At 38.4% G+C, this 16,263-nt stretch overlaps 1 protein-coding gene across 1 annotated transcript in view; it reads right to left on the reverse strand.

Annotated features, from left to right (window-relative positions):
- The window catches only part of LOC120226226 (alpha-2-macroglobulin-like), a 50,107-nt gene extending 35,990 nt beyond the window's left edge, over nucleotides 1-14,117 (reverse strand). The window contains 13 exon segments of the mRNA XM_039224415.1: nucleotides 1,586-1,659; nucleotides 1,662-1,746; nucleotides 3,795-3,904; nucleotides 4,060-4,174; nucleotides 4,940-5,060; nucleotides 6,640-6,724; nucleotides 7,171-7,333; nucleotides 7,591-7,611; nucleotides 9,889-9,941; nucleotides 10,110-10,269; nucleotides 11,347-11,368; nucleotides 11,370-11,528; nucleotides 14,029-14,117. Coding sequence (XP_039080346.1) covers nucleotides 1,586-1,659; nucleotides 1,662-1,746; nucleotides 3,795-3,904; nucleotides 4,060-4,174; nucleotides 4,940-5,060; nucleotides 6,640-6,724; nucleotides 7,171-7,333; nucleotides 7,591-7,611; nucleotides 9,889-9,941; nucleotides 10,110-10,269; nucleotides 11,347-11,368; nucleotides 11,370-11,528; nucleotides 14,029-14,117 — 1,257 coding nt within the window.
- Nucleotides 14,118-16,263: the final 2,146 nt, after the last annotated feature.

Genomic DNA, 16,263 nt, shown 5'->3' on the forward strand with positions numbered 1-16,263 from the left:
CTCTCCACACACATCTTTTTTTGTGTGTTTCAAGTTTTTATTTAAATTCTTGTTAGCTTCAAAATGTATTATCTCATTCGAAGGGGCACATGCACCCCAATGTTTAGAGCAACACTATCAACATTCGCCAAATTATGGAAAGAGCCCAAATGTCCATCCACTGATGAATGGATAAAGAAGATGTGCTTATGCTAAGTGAAATAAGTCAGACAGAGAAAGACAAATACCATATGATTTCGCTCATATGTGGAATTTAGGAAATAAAACAGATTAAGTATATGGGAAGGAAAAAAAATAGAGAGAGAGGGAAAGAAACCATAACAGATTCTTAGTGATAGAGAACAAACTGAGGATTGAGGGAGAGAGGTGAATGGGGGATGGACTAGATGGGTGATGGCATAAAGAGGGGCACTAGTTGTGGGGAGCACAGGGTATTTACGGAAGTGATGAATCACTGAATTCTATTCCTGAAACCAATACTGCACTGTATGTGAGCTAACTAGAATTTAAATAAAAAGTTGAAAAGAAAATAAGTTTTTAAAAATATATCATCTTATTTAATTCTCACAACAACCCCAGGAAGAGGTACTAATATTGTACCCACTTTACAGATAAGGAAATAAAATATAGACATTTTTAGTTATTTTCTCTTAATAGAGAGTTAAGCCAGGATTTTAATATAATTGATCTGATTCTGGAATTTACACTTTTCTTATCTTCTTTTTTCTTTTCTTTCCTTTAGACATTTTCTTTTTAATTGGGGAAAAGACACGTACCAAAAATTAACATCGTAGTTATTTTTAAGTGAATAGATTGCTGGAGGTAAGCAGTGTGCAGCAGATCTCCACAACATTTTCATCTTGTAAAACTGAAGCCAATAAACAACAATTCCTCATTTCTCCTCTGCAGTGTACCTTCCACCAGTGTACTTTCTGTTCCTATGACTTGACTATTTCAGGTACCTCATGTGAATGGAATTGTACAGTTTGTGTGTGCATGTCATTGTTGTTTTTGGTAATGGGCCATTTCACTTAGCATAATATCATCAGGGCTCATTGTAGCATGTGACAGATTTCCTTTCTTTTTAAAGCTGATGCTGTTCCACTGTATGTATAGACCACCTTTTGTTTATCCGTTCACCTGTTGGTGGATATTTAAGTTGCTTTCCCTTCTTGGCCAATGTGAGTAGTGCTGTTATAAGCATGTGTGTGCAACTATCTCTTTGAGACTCCGCTTCCAGTTCTTTTGAAAATACACCCAGAATGAGATTACTGGATCCTACGGTGATTCTAGTTTTAATTTTTGGAGGAAATGTCATGCTGTTTTCCGTAGTGGCCACACCATTTTACATTAGCAACAGTGCACAAACAGAACCTATGCTTTTAACCACAACACGATACTGCCTCCTTTTAAATAACTGTTTTCAAAGTTGACCTTAAAAATTGACTTGTAATTTCTTTTTTTTTTTTTTTTTTGTATTTCATTTCCATAGGACTAAACACTACTCAGAAGTTTTATCCCTTCTAGACTGCAACCTTATTTCCAAGGCTATTTCATGCCGCTGGTGACTTCTCTTCCAACTTACCCTGACAGTGAGTGAGGTGCCCGTCACACCGGTAGGATCAATTGAAAACTGTACCAGTCCATGCTCATCAGTGATGCATTGGAGTTATAGTTAGCTTCATCTGCTGTGATGAAGATGAGTTCGTTTGGCATGGGGACACCTTTCCCATCCACTAGTTGCACCTGAAGATTAAAATCTGTGGATCAGTTATACGGTTAACTCCCCAGTAGTCGCCAAACACTCATTTTATCACAAATATTTACTGAGTACGTCCTATATGTTGGACATGGTTCCAGACATTGAAGCTATTGCAGTGACCAAAACAAAGTTCCTGCCATCATAGATAGAGCTTACCGTCTAGTAAAAGAGACAGATGTTAAATAAGTGCATAACTGATATATACATTCTTAGTAGTGATCAATCCCAAGACAAACGATAAAGCAGCATAAAGGGATAGAGAATCGTGGAGATGAAGATAGGGATGACCTACAAAATGTATTCTCTGGATATTTTAGAAAGGCTGTGTATTATTTAGAACCCTTGGGGAGTCACGGAACACAAGAGTCAGATCGTAATGAAAATTTGTAACCTTTTAGCCAAATTTAATTGAACCCCAAACACATACTTTGTGACTGTTAAGTTTTTATGGATTGGTGTTCTGAAGTATAAGTGCACAGGTTAGCAACTGCCAATACATTATCCCATGTACTTTTCTAGTTGGTTTTTATATATCTGCTTCTCAGTCTAGATTGTCAAACCTTTGGAAGGTAGGCAGATAGTATGAGGCACATCCTATGGGAAAAATGCAAAATTGAGGAGAATCGTATTATTAAAAAAGGGCCTAAAGACAAATTACTGCTAATATTTAACTCAGCTGATGTTTAACTCAGTCCTGTTAAGATTGCAAAGAGGATGGTTCTTTTTCAGTAGAAACTACTTTTGGTTGAAGTGCGTAGTTCAAAGACTTGGGTCAGTGTATGCAACTAAGATCTGAGTTTGCCGATGAAATGTTGGCCATGTGTACAAAGTCAAGGGTAGGTACAAAATTCTGATTCTCTTGATCAGAGAGTCATATGACTAATGGGGTAGTTATTTAGTAGGAATGAAATCCAAAAAAAAAAAAAAAAAAGTACAGTATACCTCTGAGAAATTAAAAATAAGTAGACTATTCATTTTAGGAAGTGACTAACGTTTCTTAAATTGTTTGCTGTCATAACATAATCAAAACATCCTAAAACATACTCCACCACTTCTTAATGGGGTCTAGTCCTCTGTCTTTTACAGTCTCCACACCTGAAACTTTATAACATTGCCATTAAGAACATGATATACAGTAATTACACATTGGTGCCTATATACAACTGCCGTCTCAGACTTCTGGAGTCAGAAAGATCCATTTGCATATATCTGCTTATAATAGAAAAGTAACAATACAAGATTTTTCATAGATACATAAGAAAATTTATATTTTTTAGAATCTGGAAATCTTAAATAGCAGTATTTGACCCTTATGTGTACTGGTTTTTAATAAATTCTTGCTAGTATAGAGAAAGTAACATAACTACAATACCCATGAAAGAAACACTAGGTACAATAGAATCTTTTATACTTCAAAATAAAGATTAAAGCCACCTACCCACTCATTACCATATAAAGTTAGTGTTAGAAGGATAATGTAAGTGACCACCAGGAATTCTGAGATTCTTGTGAGAAAATATAAAAATATGACACTACCTGGGGCGCCTGGGTGGCTTAGTCGGTTAAGCATCCGACTTTCGCTTGGGTCATGATCTCGCGGTTCGTGGGTTCCAGCCCCGCGTCGGGCTCTGTGCTGACTGCCAGCTCAGAGCCTGGAGCCTGTTTCAGTCTGTGACTCCCTCTCTCTCTGACCCTCCCCTGCTCACGCTGTCTCTCTCTCTCTCTCTCTCCTAGAAATAATAAAACATTTAAAAAAAATATGACACTACCTGTAAACCATGAAAAGATTGAGTGACATCACACAATGCTGTTCAAAAAGTGGGAAAATAAACCTTCTAATTTTGATGGTGCATTAGAATGATTTTATAGATTTAATATACAAATTTATAGAGGGAAAGATTGATTCTTTATGTGGTTTTATACCTTTGGTTATATTAATCAATAGACAGTATTAAGCAGGTCTGGTTTAGCAGACTCCGTTATGTTTAAATGATAGTACATAATTTGATTTGTGAATTAGAAAATACTCCACCTGCCCAAAGTAGGGGATCCCTTGTCTAAAGTATGGGTCCACTTGCACAAATGAGAGTTTGGTTATGGTTCTTGTTATTTCACTGGATCCTTTTCCAGTTAATTCAACCCCTGGAGGAAAAAAAAAGAAAGAAAATAAATTCCTTTCTGGAAGGATGGTCCCCCTGAACTTCCTATGTTACTACTTCCCTTTCAATTCATAATTTGGCAAAGGAAATAAATCAGTGTTCATTGCTTTTTCTCCTATACCCACATGATACTCAGACCTGTTCCTTCTTCTTGGATCTTGGCCTCCACTTGAAGTCTCATTTCATACCCTTGTCTCTTCATCTGAAAGACCTTGGTTTTTACCAGCTGAGAAAAGCAGCCTTGACTGTTTAGCTAGGAGGGGATAAAGCAAAATATAAAAACATAATACTGGATGGGTCAGTGATCAGTTGATTGGGTGTGATTTTTTTTTTGGGGGGGAGGACCATATAACCTAGGAATTTTCTCATGATAAGAACACAATAAATATTCTTTAGGGATCAATTATGATTACATTTCACATTAGCATCTGGTTGATAAGAGACATATATTTCTTAGTATCTGATATTCCCTAAAGTTAGTGAGATAGGCATGCCTTAAAAATTTGTGGCTCATCTTAACTGTACAGGGACCTAGCTTTTCCCCAGAGTTGAGTTCTCCTTCCATAGGACACAACTGTTGCTGGGAAGTGGCTGCCCATGTGAAGACTGTGTTTCCTACCTCCCTGGCACATCGATGGGGCCACATGACAAGTTCTTGATCATAGAAAGAAGGCAAAACCTATTATACCCTTTCCAGCCAAAATGATTAACAGGTATAATGTTTTTCCTTCTGGCTTCATCAAAGTAGATGCCCAAGGCAGCTTTGGATGCCAGGTTTGGAGATTGTTCTCAACTTCCATTATTCTGGGTGCTTAGGGAACCAAGAACACCCACAGTGGCCAATTATAAGAAAGAAATCATTCTTATTGTGCTAGATCACCAATGTGCAAATTACTGTGGCTAACATTGAATTCTCTTATAGATTGCTCTCTTCCAGGGTTAGCACCATGTTGTAACTCACTGTTTATCAACAATGTCTCTATTGTTAGTTCCTTAGAAGGAAGAGTTTTCCATCTACCTGTTGACTGAATTTCTCGCAGACGGCCTGTGACTCTCCGCTATAGCAGTTAGAAGGGTTACTGTATTTTCTGCACATGCTCATAGTCATGTGTCCTTGGACAGGCTTCCCATATGTATATCTGTCATAGGCACAGAGCCAAATGAATCAAAGCAGACATTGAACATCTCCATTTTCTACCTATTTATATCCCCCTTTAGCTATGGTGTACTTACTCTCTGTACTTCCCCCTAATCTCTGCAGAGCCTTCACAATGTCGAGAGCAAGCACGTTAAGTAATGACCCTTCCTTTTAAAAAAATCTTTAGTGCGACATGCTGAAATTTACGACAGTCTTCTTTGATCGTGTCTCTTTTCCCCTTAATTTTTACTTTTGTTTTTAAAAAGATGCATTTCCTATTACCAAAGCTACAGCTGTTCTTGGGGGAGAGAGAGAGAAGGAGAAAGAGAGAGAGAGGAAGAGAGAGAGAGAGAGAGAATACCAACAAAACAAAAAAGAGAGAAAATACCCTCAATTCTTCCTAGGAATACAAACTGGGTATCCTTCTATCATCCTCTTCTGATGTGTCACCGTCTCTATTTACACGGAGCTTCACTTGTTTCCTTTTTACAAAAATGAGGTTGTGCCATATAGGTATATCACTGATGGTTGATGTGTTTCCAAGGTCATTCGTTTCCTTCCGTATCTAAAATGTCCTCTGATTCGGAACTTGCAAGAGTGTTGGCTCACCAGTTATACGGGATCAGGAACTTGGTGGCGATTACTCTGAGACAGTGCTGGGGCGGGGACCCTGCTGAATTGTGGGTGTGTTACGTGTGTGGCCTTTAGCCAGGGCTTGTTTCCTTACCCTCTGTGCTCCTTCTGCTAGTGCTACCGATGGACGACTGAGAATGGGGCGCAAGATTTTAGAAACATGAATTTTCAAGATTAGAAAGGACCAAACTGAGATATCGTGTCCAGTCCCATCAGTAAAAATGGCGGTGCTGAGGGGAACTGCGACGTGCCTTGGGTAGGCCGAAGACTCAGCTGCGGTCTTGGGAATACGCCTATCTCTACAAATTCTGAATCAAAGCTTTTCTTTCCACTATGTATGCAAGGTCAGGTAAATGATCTGTTGATGAGAAAATTTCCTCTACAACCTGGGAAAAGGAAAGTTACTACCCTTCAACACTACCCCATTTGCGGGCGTGTGTGTGTGTAGCTTTGTCAGTTTCAGAATCAGTCCTAATAGATAGGTTCTCTAGGAACAGTTGCTTGCCCCGTGATAGTTATGATAATGCTGGTAAGGACCTGAAAGAAGATAAGAAGGAAAGATAGAGAAGCAACAGGAAAGGAAGGTTCTAGAGATGGGATGATTCTATGTGCTTAAAGTATTTGTGTTCCCACTGCTCCTACAGAAATGATTCAAAATATCCCAAATGGTGAGTCTTTTTTCCTTAAGTTTATTTGAGAGAGAGAGAGAGAGAAAGAGAGAGAGAGAGCGAGAACACATGAGTGAGGGAGGGGCAGAAGAGAGAGGCAGAGAGAGAATCCTCCCTGCTGTCAGCATGGACCTGGACATGGGGGTCTAACTCAGGAACTGCAAGATCATGGCCTGAGTTGAAATCAAGAGTCAGATTCTTAACTGACTGAACCACCCAGGTGTCCCATGGTGAGTCTCCTTTAAATAATTCTCTCAAAAAATAAATAAATAAACTCACAGGCCGCATACAGACACATTCACCTCTTCTTCCAAGATAGTGATTATGTTTGGCATTGTTACTTGTAGTTCAAACTTGGGAAGCACTGTTCATTGGAAATAAAGGAAGTCGGTGATTGTTTCTCAGCTTCGGGGGAATTAGTATTTTTCAGTTTCTCTGTAACAATTCCCTAACAGTATTTAGGGTTCTCAAAAGTTAGCTATCCTCTTCAATACAACCACCTTACTATCCAATGGATATTCTGATTGGAGGAGTGAGACAGATCACTGCAACCTTAATGAATTATGGAAGACTTCTCCTAAACAAAGACTTTACATTCTTTTGAGATTAGAAATTATTACAAAAAATAACCAAGCCATACAAAGTCCTATTCACAGATCATCAATAGTCTCATTGGGGTTAGATATAACCAATTCTACTCAAAACCTAACCTCACATAGAGGAGATGAAAGGCCGCTAAAGAAGCTCAAACTCCAGGCTCTAGAACTTTCAATATGAAGAAAATGCGCCGTGACTTTCCATTATGCATACCAAATTCCTCCACGGTGAAGGAGTGATCTGTTTTTCCACCGGATTCCTTCTGTACTACCTAGGAGCCCTGAATGGGCTCAGATGAGAGGGGAAAGGCCAATTGCTTTAGACCATTCTCTAACTGGACTTTCTGCCATTGCATGATGCGATTTCCTTTCGGGTCCTAAGGATACAGCAATTGTAATTTACAAACAAGCCTAGAACATTAGAGACAATAAAAGAAATCTATGGCAACCCCTGTTATCCACAAAGACAACCAATGGGGTGGTGGTGAAGGGAGGGGAGGGAAGATGAGTTAGAATCATCTGGTGCTATGTGAACTCAGAGGCTTATCCCTTAACGACAAGTTTGTGGTATATTATAAGAGCCTCTTAAATATGAACATTTAATTCCGATTATGGAATGTTTCCTGTTGCTTACCTGAATGAATATTAGCAGAATCTGAAAGACAAAAGAGAAATAAAGGAATGTAGAATTATTTTCAAATATTCTTGATTCTGATTTATAAGCAAGACATTTTTATGCAGAATAACTCTCTCTATGGTAAAGCAGAAAAATTCCAGAGTAAGTTTTATAAAACTCTTAATTAATCTATTTTAAGCAATTAATAAATAATCTTGAGAACTTATCAAGCTATCAGCAAAACATAGATACGTGCACAGCTGTTCATTAGAATAGGATTTACTGACGTTACTTAAATGCTTACAGCATCCAGTGAGGAATACTCCTTTGTTATGAAATTTGACAGATTAAGAAATAAATCCTAACAAAATTATAAGTAACTGTACTCAGATCCAAATATTGAGATGGTCAAAGATTTCTTAGTTCTAAGAATAAAGAAGAGGAATAGCCCCTCCACTATCAATATTTAGTCATTTGGGTTTTTTTTATGTTTATTTTTGAGAGAGTGCAAGCTGAGTGGGACAGAGAAAGAGGGACAGAGGATCCAAAGAAGGCCGTGCACTGACAGCAGTCAGCCTGATGCAGGGCTTGAATTCACTAACTGGGAGATCATAACCTGAGCCTCATGACCTGATCTGAAGTCAAGTGCTCAACTGACTGAGCCTTTCAGGTGTCCCAATATTTAGTCATTAAAAAACATAATATTTATTAAGTGCTTACCATGTGCTTACTGTGCATCATTCTAGGGGCTGGGAGTAGAGCAATGCACAAAAGAACAATATATCTACTCTCAGGGAGTTTGCATTCTAATAGGGATGGATACATATGCACAAAACACACACACACACACACACACACTGGAGAGATGCTATTTTAAAAACTTTATTTTTTAAGTTTATTTACTTTTGAGAGACAGAGAGAGCAGGAGCAGGGGAGGGGCAGAGAGAGAAGGAGACACAGAATCCAAAGCAGGCTCCAGGCTCTGAGCTGTCAACACAGAACAGGGCTCCAACCCACAAACTGTGAGATCATGACCTAAGCCAAAGTCGGACGCTTAACCAACTGAGCCACCCAGGTGCCCCAAGATACATATTATATATATATATACTTAATATTTATATATTTATATTTTTATATTGATACTGGTTTGATATTTAATACTTATGTATTTAAGATATATATCAATGATATATCAATCATGTATCTGAAATATAAAGAATATATATGATAAGCATATATATACACACACATTCACACACCTGATTTATATATCAGGTAGTGAAATACCAAGAAGAAAAAATGAAGCAGAGTAAGGCTGTTACGGTGATAGACGAGGTATTTGTTTTAAGTGGAGTTGTGAGAGTAGAAACTAGACCAGCTTCAAGGTTACTGAGATAGTCTTTTTTAGAAGTGATATTGGGCATGGGGCACCTGGGTGGCTCAGTTGGTTGAGCTTCCAACTTTGGCTTAGGTCATGACCTCATGGTTCATGAGTTTGAGCCCTGCATTGGGCTCTCTGCTGTCAGTACAGAGCCTGCTTTGGATCCCCTGTCCCTTCTACTCTCTGCCTCTCCCCTGCTCATTCTCTCTCTCTCAAAATAAATTAAATTTTAAAAAAAAGAAGTGATATTGGCCAGGATGAGATTGTGGCAATCCAAGTGGTAAGAAATAGAAATAGTCTGGATATATTTCAAGCTAACATGATTTTCTGATGTAGTGGATGTGAGTGTCCAAGAAAGGAAGCAAGGATTGTGTGAGAATCTTTTGTGCAAGGGATTAGAAGAAAGGAATCACCTCTGAGACAAGAAGATGTGGTGGAGTGGTGAGTTTGGGAGAGAAAAGCTAAGACTCTTTTGTTTGATATCTGTATGAAACCTGAAAGAGTTGTTTCTTATAAATATCGAATGTTAGTTTCAAGGAACAAAGACTGATTCCACTCTACCTTTATAAGGAGGTTTTGGTAGGTATGTTCAGAAAAATTCTAATTCTTTGAGAAGGTATTTGAATTTAAGTTATTTGATGGTGTAAGTGGGTCTATTATTTAACATCTCTCTCTAATTTGCCCGAGAACTTTATAAAGAATAAGTTTAATTGTATGACATCTGTTTAAGTACCAGTATCAAGATGGAAAGAATTAGCTACTCTCTTGAGCTGGGGTTTTGGTTTAAATGAGGATCTCTCACTATCGTAATGCCAAAAATCATTACTAGTGATACCAGATTCTTCCTCTCCCTGGTCCTCCTCTAACACCAAAACCAGACTTCCAGATTGTTTATACAGATAACAATGATTTTATATAGATATTTGGAGACTCACCAACTCATTCAGGGGGTGAAAATTTTCATCCAATGAGACAACACGAAATTTCACTGAAACAGAAATATTTTCCATGAGTCCCAGAAACCTGAAATCAGGCTTTTGGGCCAGTAAGACAAACTATTAAAGAACCAGAATTACAGGGCTTTTGACTGGGGAATATGCAAGGGAAGAAGATTTTTTCTTTTTGGAGTTGTTCTAACTGTAGGGCCTCTTCATACCTGTCTGCCCTGATTTGTAGATGGGTTTGTCTGTCTGGATGAAGACCACATTCTCTTTGTTTTTAACCACCACTGTGGTCTGCCTCTTGAATTCTTGGGTTGGTTCTTTCACGTGGACAGTGAGGAGCATGACCTCCTCATTGGATGGAGATCTTGGGACCTGAAATATAAGACAGACCCTAAGACCCCATTCAGTCTCCCATGTTTCCTCCTCCACCACCTGTTCCTCTTCTCCCTGGAGATCTGGCCCCTTAGATTCACTGTGCCCCCCTGATTGTCATCAGAGGAAGTTGCCATGGACAGGAATTACTTCTGTCATTTTATAAATGCAGAGACAGAACAGAAGATGGAGGAAAATATATTAGTAAAAGAGGTTCTAAGTGAGACTCACATCTCCATATAGACAAGCCAATATAGTCCTGATTCAATTGTATACTGAACTTTACCAAGTTGATGTTATGTACTAGAAGGGAATGGTAGAAGTATATTTAAGGCTATGGGAAAGAAAACTACCATATTTTATTGGCCATAGGCTATAAGCATTTCACATATGGGCAACTCTGAAGAAATTGGATATTTGGTTATAGTAATTTCTAGAATTTTCATTCTTTAATAAGGGGTGATATGTTCCTGACAGACCACCACTTGGAGGCTTACATCCTGCATTTGTCTAGTTTGCCTTTGTAATATTTTTTCCATTTTAATTTTAAGAAGAAGTCATAATTTACCTTTGTCTAGTGCATATTGTTTTTTCCCTCTCCTGGCTAATAGAAATTTTTTTTGGATCATTAAGTTGATTTTTAATAGGCTTATAAGTATTTGACTCCCATGGTTGGAAATTCACATATTGCTTCTTTTTAAAAAAATTTTTTTAACATTTATTTATTTTTGAGAGACAGAGAGACAGAGCATGAGCAGGGGAGAGGCAGAGAGAGAGGGAGACACAGAATCATAAGCAGGCTCCAGGCTCTGAGCTGTCAGTGCAGAGCCCAACGCATAGTTCAAACTCACAAACTGTGAGATATGACCTGAGCTGAAGTCGGCTCAGGTTGCTTAACTGACTGAGCTACCCAGGAGCCCCTACACATTGTTTCTTAATTCCTGTGCATAGTTGTTACATTTAGATTTCTTTCTGAAGTCTTTTCCAGGCTCTCAAAGCTTTATCTTGACTGAATTCTAGATGCCTATGACCCTAACCAGTAGAATCAAGTATAGTAAGTCAAATAGGCATACTCACAGTGAAGGAGACGCAGTGGAATATCCTTCTCCACCACGAGGTCAGGGAAGAGCCACTGGAATTCCCTAAGGGACTGCAAGGAAGCACTTACAGTCACTGTCTCATTGAGGTAGCTCAGAAGGAAGCAGCCCTTCTCGGGGGTCTCCATGTGGAGCAGGGAGGGGACCAGTGCCAGGTACTGCCTGGGAATGGGGGAGTCCAGTTAGAGGAGAGTGTAGGAGGGGAGACACTGTTATTACCAGCATTATTTTCCATCACAATTATTGTTACTATCATTAGTTCTATACCATGAGACGACAGATTGATGAACATGAAATTGATTTCTGCTGTTGAATGGCGTGTGTGAGAATTATTCCCCCTTCCATCATCAATGCCATTGCAGGGAACATTTTACTTGTGTGAGCCTTAAATAGTCTAAAATTTGCTGGGATGCCTCACTCTCGGGAACACAGTATGCATGCATCTGAATTCAAAGAAAAAATATGCTGTTTATACTTATCTTGTTGTGAATCTGTTTTGCACTAGGATTGTTGTAAAAAGCAAGCAAAGTCTCAGGGAGATATTACAAGGACCAATCAATCAGCAGTACTTTCACTGGATGTATATATTCAACAACCCTGTGAAAATAGGGTGGAAAATACTTGCTTCCACTTTATAGATATGGAATCTGAGGCTCAAAGAAAGAGAGTCATTAGTTTAAAGGCTCAGCTCTAAGGTTATCTAAAGTTAAAGGCTCAGCAACTAACATTATCTTCCTGTTACCTAGCTCTGGCTATTTGCATTTTAAATATTTGCCTTTCAATTCTTAGCTATACAATGAATGGTTCCACCCACAAATGGCTATCTAGTGATTGAATTTTGGGTCAAGATAACTCATGAGCAGAAAGGAGACTTTGCCAATACCCTCATATATAGTTTAATTGGCTATGTAGTTTTCAAACATTTTTGCTCACAGGATTCCTAAAACAAGTTTTAGACACTACACATTCCTTATATATTTTCAAGTAAACATCTATATCTTTATCATAAGTTTAAATAATAGCAAAAGATACTATTTTCGATGACATTTTTAAAGTTAAAGCTTATATTAGTCTCCTATAAGTTTTTGGTGGGTTCTTAAATATCAGAGACAAGATACCAAATATGACCTATTTAAAAAATATGTCACAATGTCTTTTCTGTAATGATCAGACATTTAACGTCTTTCTGTTTTCCTCCTTAAACTTGAATTACCAAGGCCACTTACTACATAGAAGTTTATCCTAAGATTTTTATGCTTCAAACTATGTGCATGGATAATTCTTGCTTCTTTATTAACTATATATGTATGTATAGATAGATAGATAGATAGATGATAGATAGATACACATATGCTAGTATGTATATATATAATACTGTATAAGGGTGCTTAATTTAACTTTAACTCTTTATGTGACCAAAAAATTGTAAATGTTAACCATTTTCTTCTGGACTGAATTTTTTTTTTTTCTAGGAGAGAGAGAGAGAAGGCGTGAGCAGGGGAGGGTCAGAGAGAGAGGGAGTCACAGGCTGAAACAGGCTCCAGGCTCTGAGCTGGCAGTCAGCACAGAGCCGGACGCGGGGCTCGAACCCATGAACCGCGAGATCATGACCTAAGCGAAAGTCGGACGCTTAACCGACTAAGCCACCCAGGCGCCCCGGACTGAATTATTTTTAAAAGTCTTACTAGGATACAACTGATCAAAAGAATATGAATGTATTATGAATTGTAACTCACACATATTAGATATCAAATCAAAATATTTTTAAAACACATATTTGATAAGAACAATGAGCCATTTCTGTGTATCCACAGATGGCTATTCCTTAATAGCAAGAACTGAAAAAGGCTTAACATTAATTGTGTTGCTATTTTTCATTTGTGTAACTGTGAGTGCCATGAAACATTGTTTACATAAAAGTAAATAAAGTACAGATAAAACAATTATATCGTTGTTACCAGTTCTTGCATCTCCTGCACCACATGCCAAAATTCACCCAGTACCTATTCTCAAGAATTGCTTCCAATCACCGATCAGCTGGTATTTTCTTTGTATCTACCTCAACTTTGTCGAAACAAAGAATTCATCATCACATAATCTGCAAAGGAATTTTCTCCTTCATCATTAGAATCCTTTGCTTTCACAACATCAACATCAATATTTCAAATCATTCTTTTACTTGGCACCCTGCAGATTATTTTACCCCAGGATAGTGCTCCAAGGTAACATATAATTGAAGGAGAGGTTTGCCTTTTTTTCTTCTGTTTCTTCTTCTTTTTTTGTCTTCCTTTTATAAAGTGGAAGATGGACAATTAAGAAAGGGGAAGCAATGAAGGATAAATAGTGTGGTCCCAAGCAAATCAGTCTGAATGCGAGGATCTGGAAATTGATTCCTTTGAAAGCATCAATTCCCAAAGCCCCTTAGAAAGTCTTTGTATATCTATGCTTAGAAAATTTAGAAATTCAGAGATATGGAGAGTTGAAGATTAGTTCAGAGTAAGTAAAGAGTGAATAAACCAGATTTATGAAATCGCATCTTTGGAAGAGACTTTAGAGATAAGAAGGTCACAGTTTCGTGGGAAAGACAATGAATCATATAAAGGAGAATCAGAGAGGATTCTCTTTTAAGGAAAGGATTCTTTATGTTCTGTGTGAAACTCACGGTTTTCCAGAGATGGAGGCATCTGCAAGCAGGAAGATCAGAAGGAGGAGAAGAATAAGATTTGGATGAAGGGGTTTGTTCTTCCCCATGTTGCAGGGAAAGGGCCCCCAGGAGACCTGACTGTATTGTACCCTGCTCCCTTGCAACTGGTCTGGTCCCAGACATTCCTCAGAGCAACTAGGCTTTATGCTGCTCTCTGTGCAAACAGGAAGTTCCATCCACACGTGGTGCCTAAACAAAGCAGAGGTCTCTGAATGTTCTGTGAAAGGGCCATTGCTCTCAGGGGCCTAATTACAGTCAAGGTTAATTCCCTGTGGTCTAAATAGAATTCCTGGAGGGATAAAATCCACATTCCCCTTAGTGCTCACTTTTTCTGGGTTTTACTATAAAGTAGCTAATAGGCTTTTCAACCCCTTCTCTCTCTTACTTCCTCGTTCCACTTCCCCACAGCTCCTTTTGTGGCTTTCCTCACATCTCTTGCCTGAATAGTTGGCAAGGGAAGTTATAATTTCAGCAACACTGGACAGGCTCAAAATAGCTATTTCACTTCAGGTCAGTCAGCCTGCAAGTCTTCCAGGAGATATGCCTGTGCTCTCCTATTGAAGAAGTTTCAGCATTCAGTCGTTCTCTATGGAAATGATATTGGATTGAAATCATAGGTTTTTGACCTTATGGATATTACTGGATTGCAAATGAAGAGCCAGATCATGGAGGAGTGATAATAGAAAATATTTTCCTGTATTAAGACAGTGAAAAGCTGAGAAGAGAAATAGCAGGATCTCAAAAAGAAAGGCTTGACCTACAGTGAAAAAAATCACATTGTCTTTATCATCTACTTTACAAACACATTTTGTTTCTGCCTTTTAAATATACTACACCTCAACGATCTTTAATCATATAAACTATTTCATCCATCCATCCATCCATCATCTATACAACTATCCATCTATCCAAACTATCCATCCATCCATTCAACTATCTGGTTGTTTCAGAAGCACTTGTTGAGACTAGTAGGGCTTGGTATCATGCAAATTATGGAGATGGAATGGTCAAATATGTAGAAACCGGTATGCAGTAAAAGGTCCTAATGTTCTGTGGGTGTGAACGCAGACAAATAAACAAGCAATAAAATTCAATAGCCAAACATTATTTTTTTTGGACCACTATAGCATGAATGTTTATTTGCCTGATTCTGTCCCAAAGATTCCTTTACTTATCCTCCTTTTAAAAATTCTTTTTCTTTTTTGCTCCTCAGCTTGGGTGCTTTCTATTATCCTGTCTTCCAGTTCACGGCTGGGTTTTTTTGTTGTTGTTCACTTTGTTTCATTTTTGCATCTCCTAATCTACTCTTCGCTTCCTCTAGCATAGTTTTATATTGGTTATTGTCTTCTTCAACTGTGATTTTTTTTTAATATGTATAACATTTATTAACTGTAACATTAGCTCTGACATTTCAATTTAATCAGTGTTACTACAGACAAGTAAAGTAATTCTCTCATACTCATACATAAGCAGTATTATCTTTTCTTTTTTTTTCTCATTTGTTTTTTACAAATAGTTTATTGTCAAATTAGTTTCCACATAACACTCAGTGCTCATCCCCACAAGTGTCCTCCTCCATGCCCATCCCTCCCTCCCCCCCACATCCATCAGTCCTCAGTTTTTGTCAGCATTCAAGAGTCTCTCATGGTTTGCCTCTCTCCCTTTCCCCCACCATTTCCGCCCTTCTTCTCCCCCTTGTTCCTCCGTCAAGTTCCTCCTAATCCTCCTATACGTGCAAACATATGATATTTGTCCTTCTCTGCCTGACTTATTTCGCTCAGCATAACACCCTCAAGGTCCATCCATGTTGCTACACATGGCCAGATTTCACTTCAACTGTGATTTTTTAAAATGTCTTCTGTCTTCTTATTTGGAAATAGCAGCACACTGAGTCATTCATGGAGCCAGCATTGCCAGAATCACCTTTTGAGCATGTTCGTATATAGAGTGTATAACATGCAGCACAAAGTGTTAAGTACAGTGTTTAACTGAAATCGATGATCTGACTTAATTCACTCCCACACCACTGTTACCAACAATTTTTGTGCATGTTTCTTTTAGGAGTGTGTACCACACTGTGCACGCTGGTGAGCAATGTGTCCACTGAAACCGTACGCCTCTGATTCTTTCCAGCATCTAGCACTGTTAGAAATATCTTTTGCATGGGGCACCTGGGTGGCTTAGTTGGTTAAG

Source organism: Hyaena hyaena, unplaced genomic scaffold (assembly GCF_003009895.1).
Source record: "Hyaena hyaena isolate Hyena2069 unplaced genomic scaffold, ASM300989v1 scaffold_1631, whole genome shotgun sequence".
NCBI classification, from domain to species: Eukaryota; Metazoa; Chordata; class Mammalia; order Carnivora; family Hyaenidae; genus Hyaena; species Hyaena hyaena.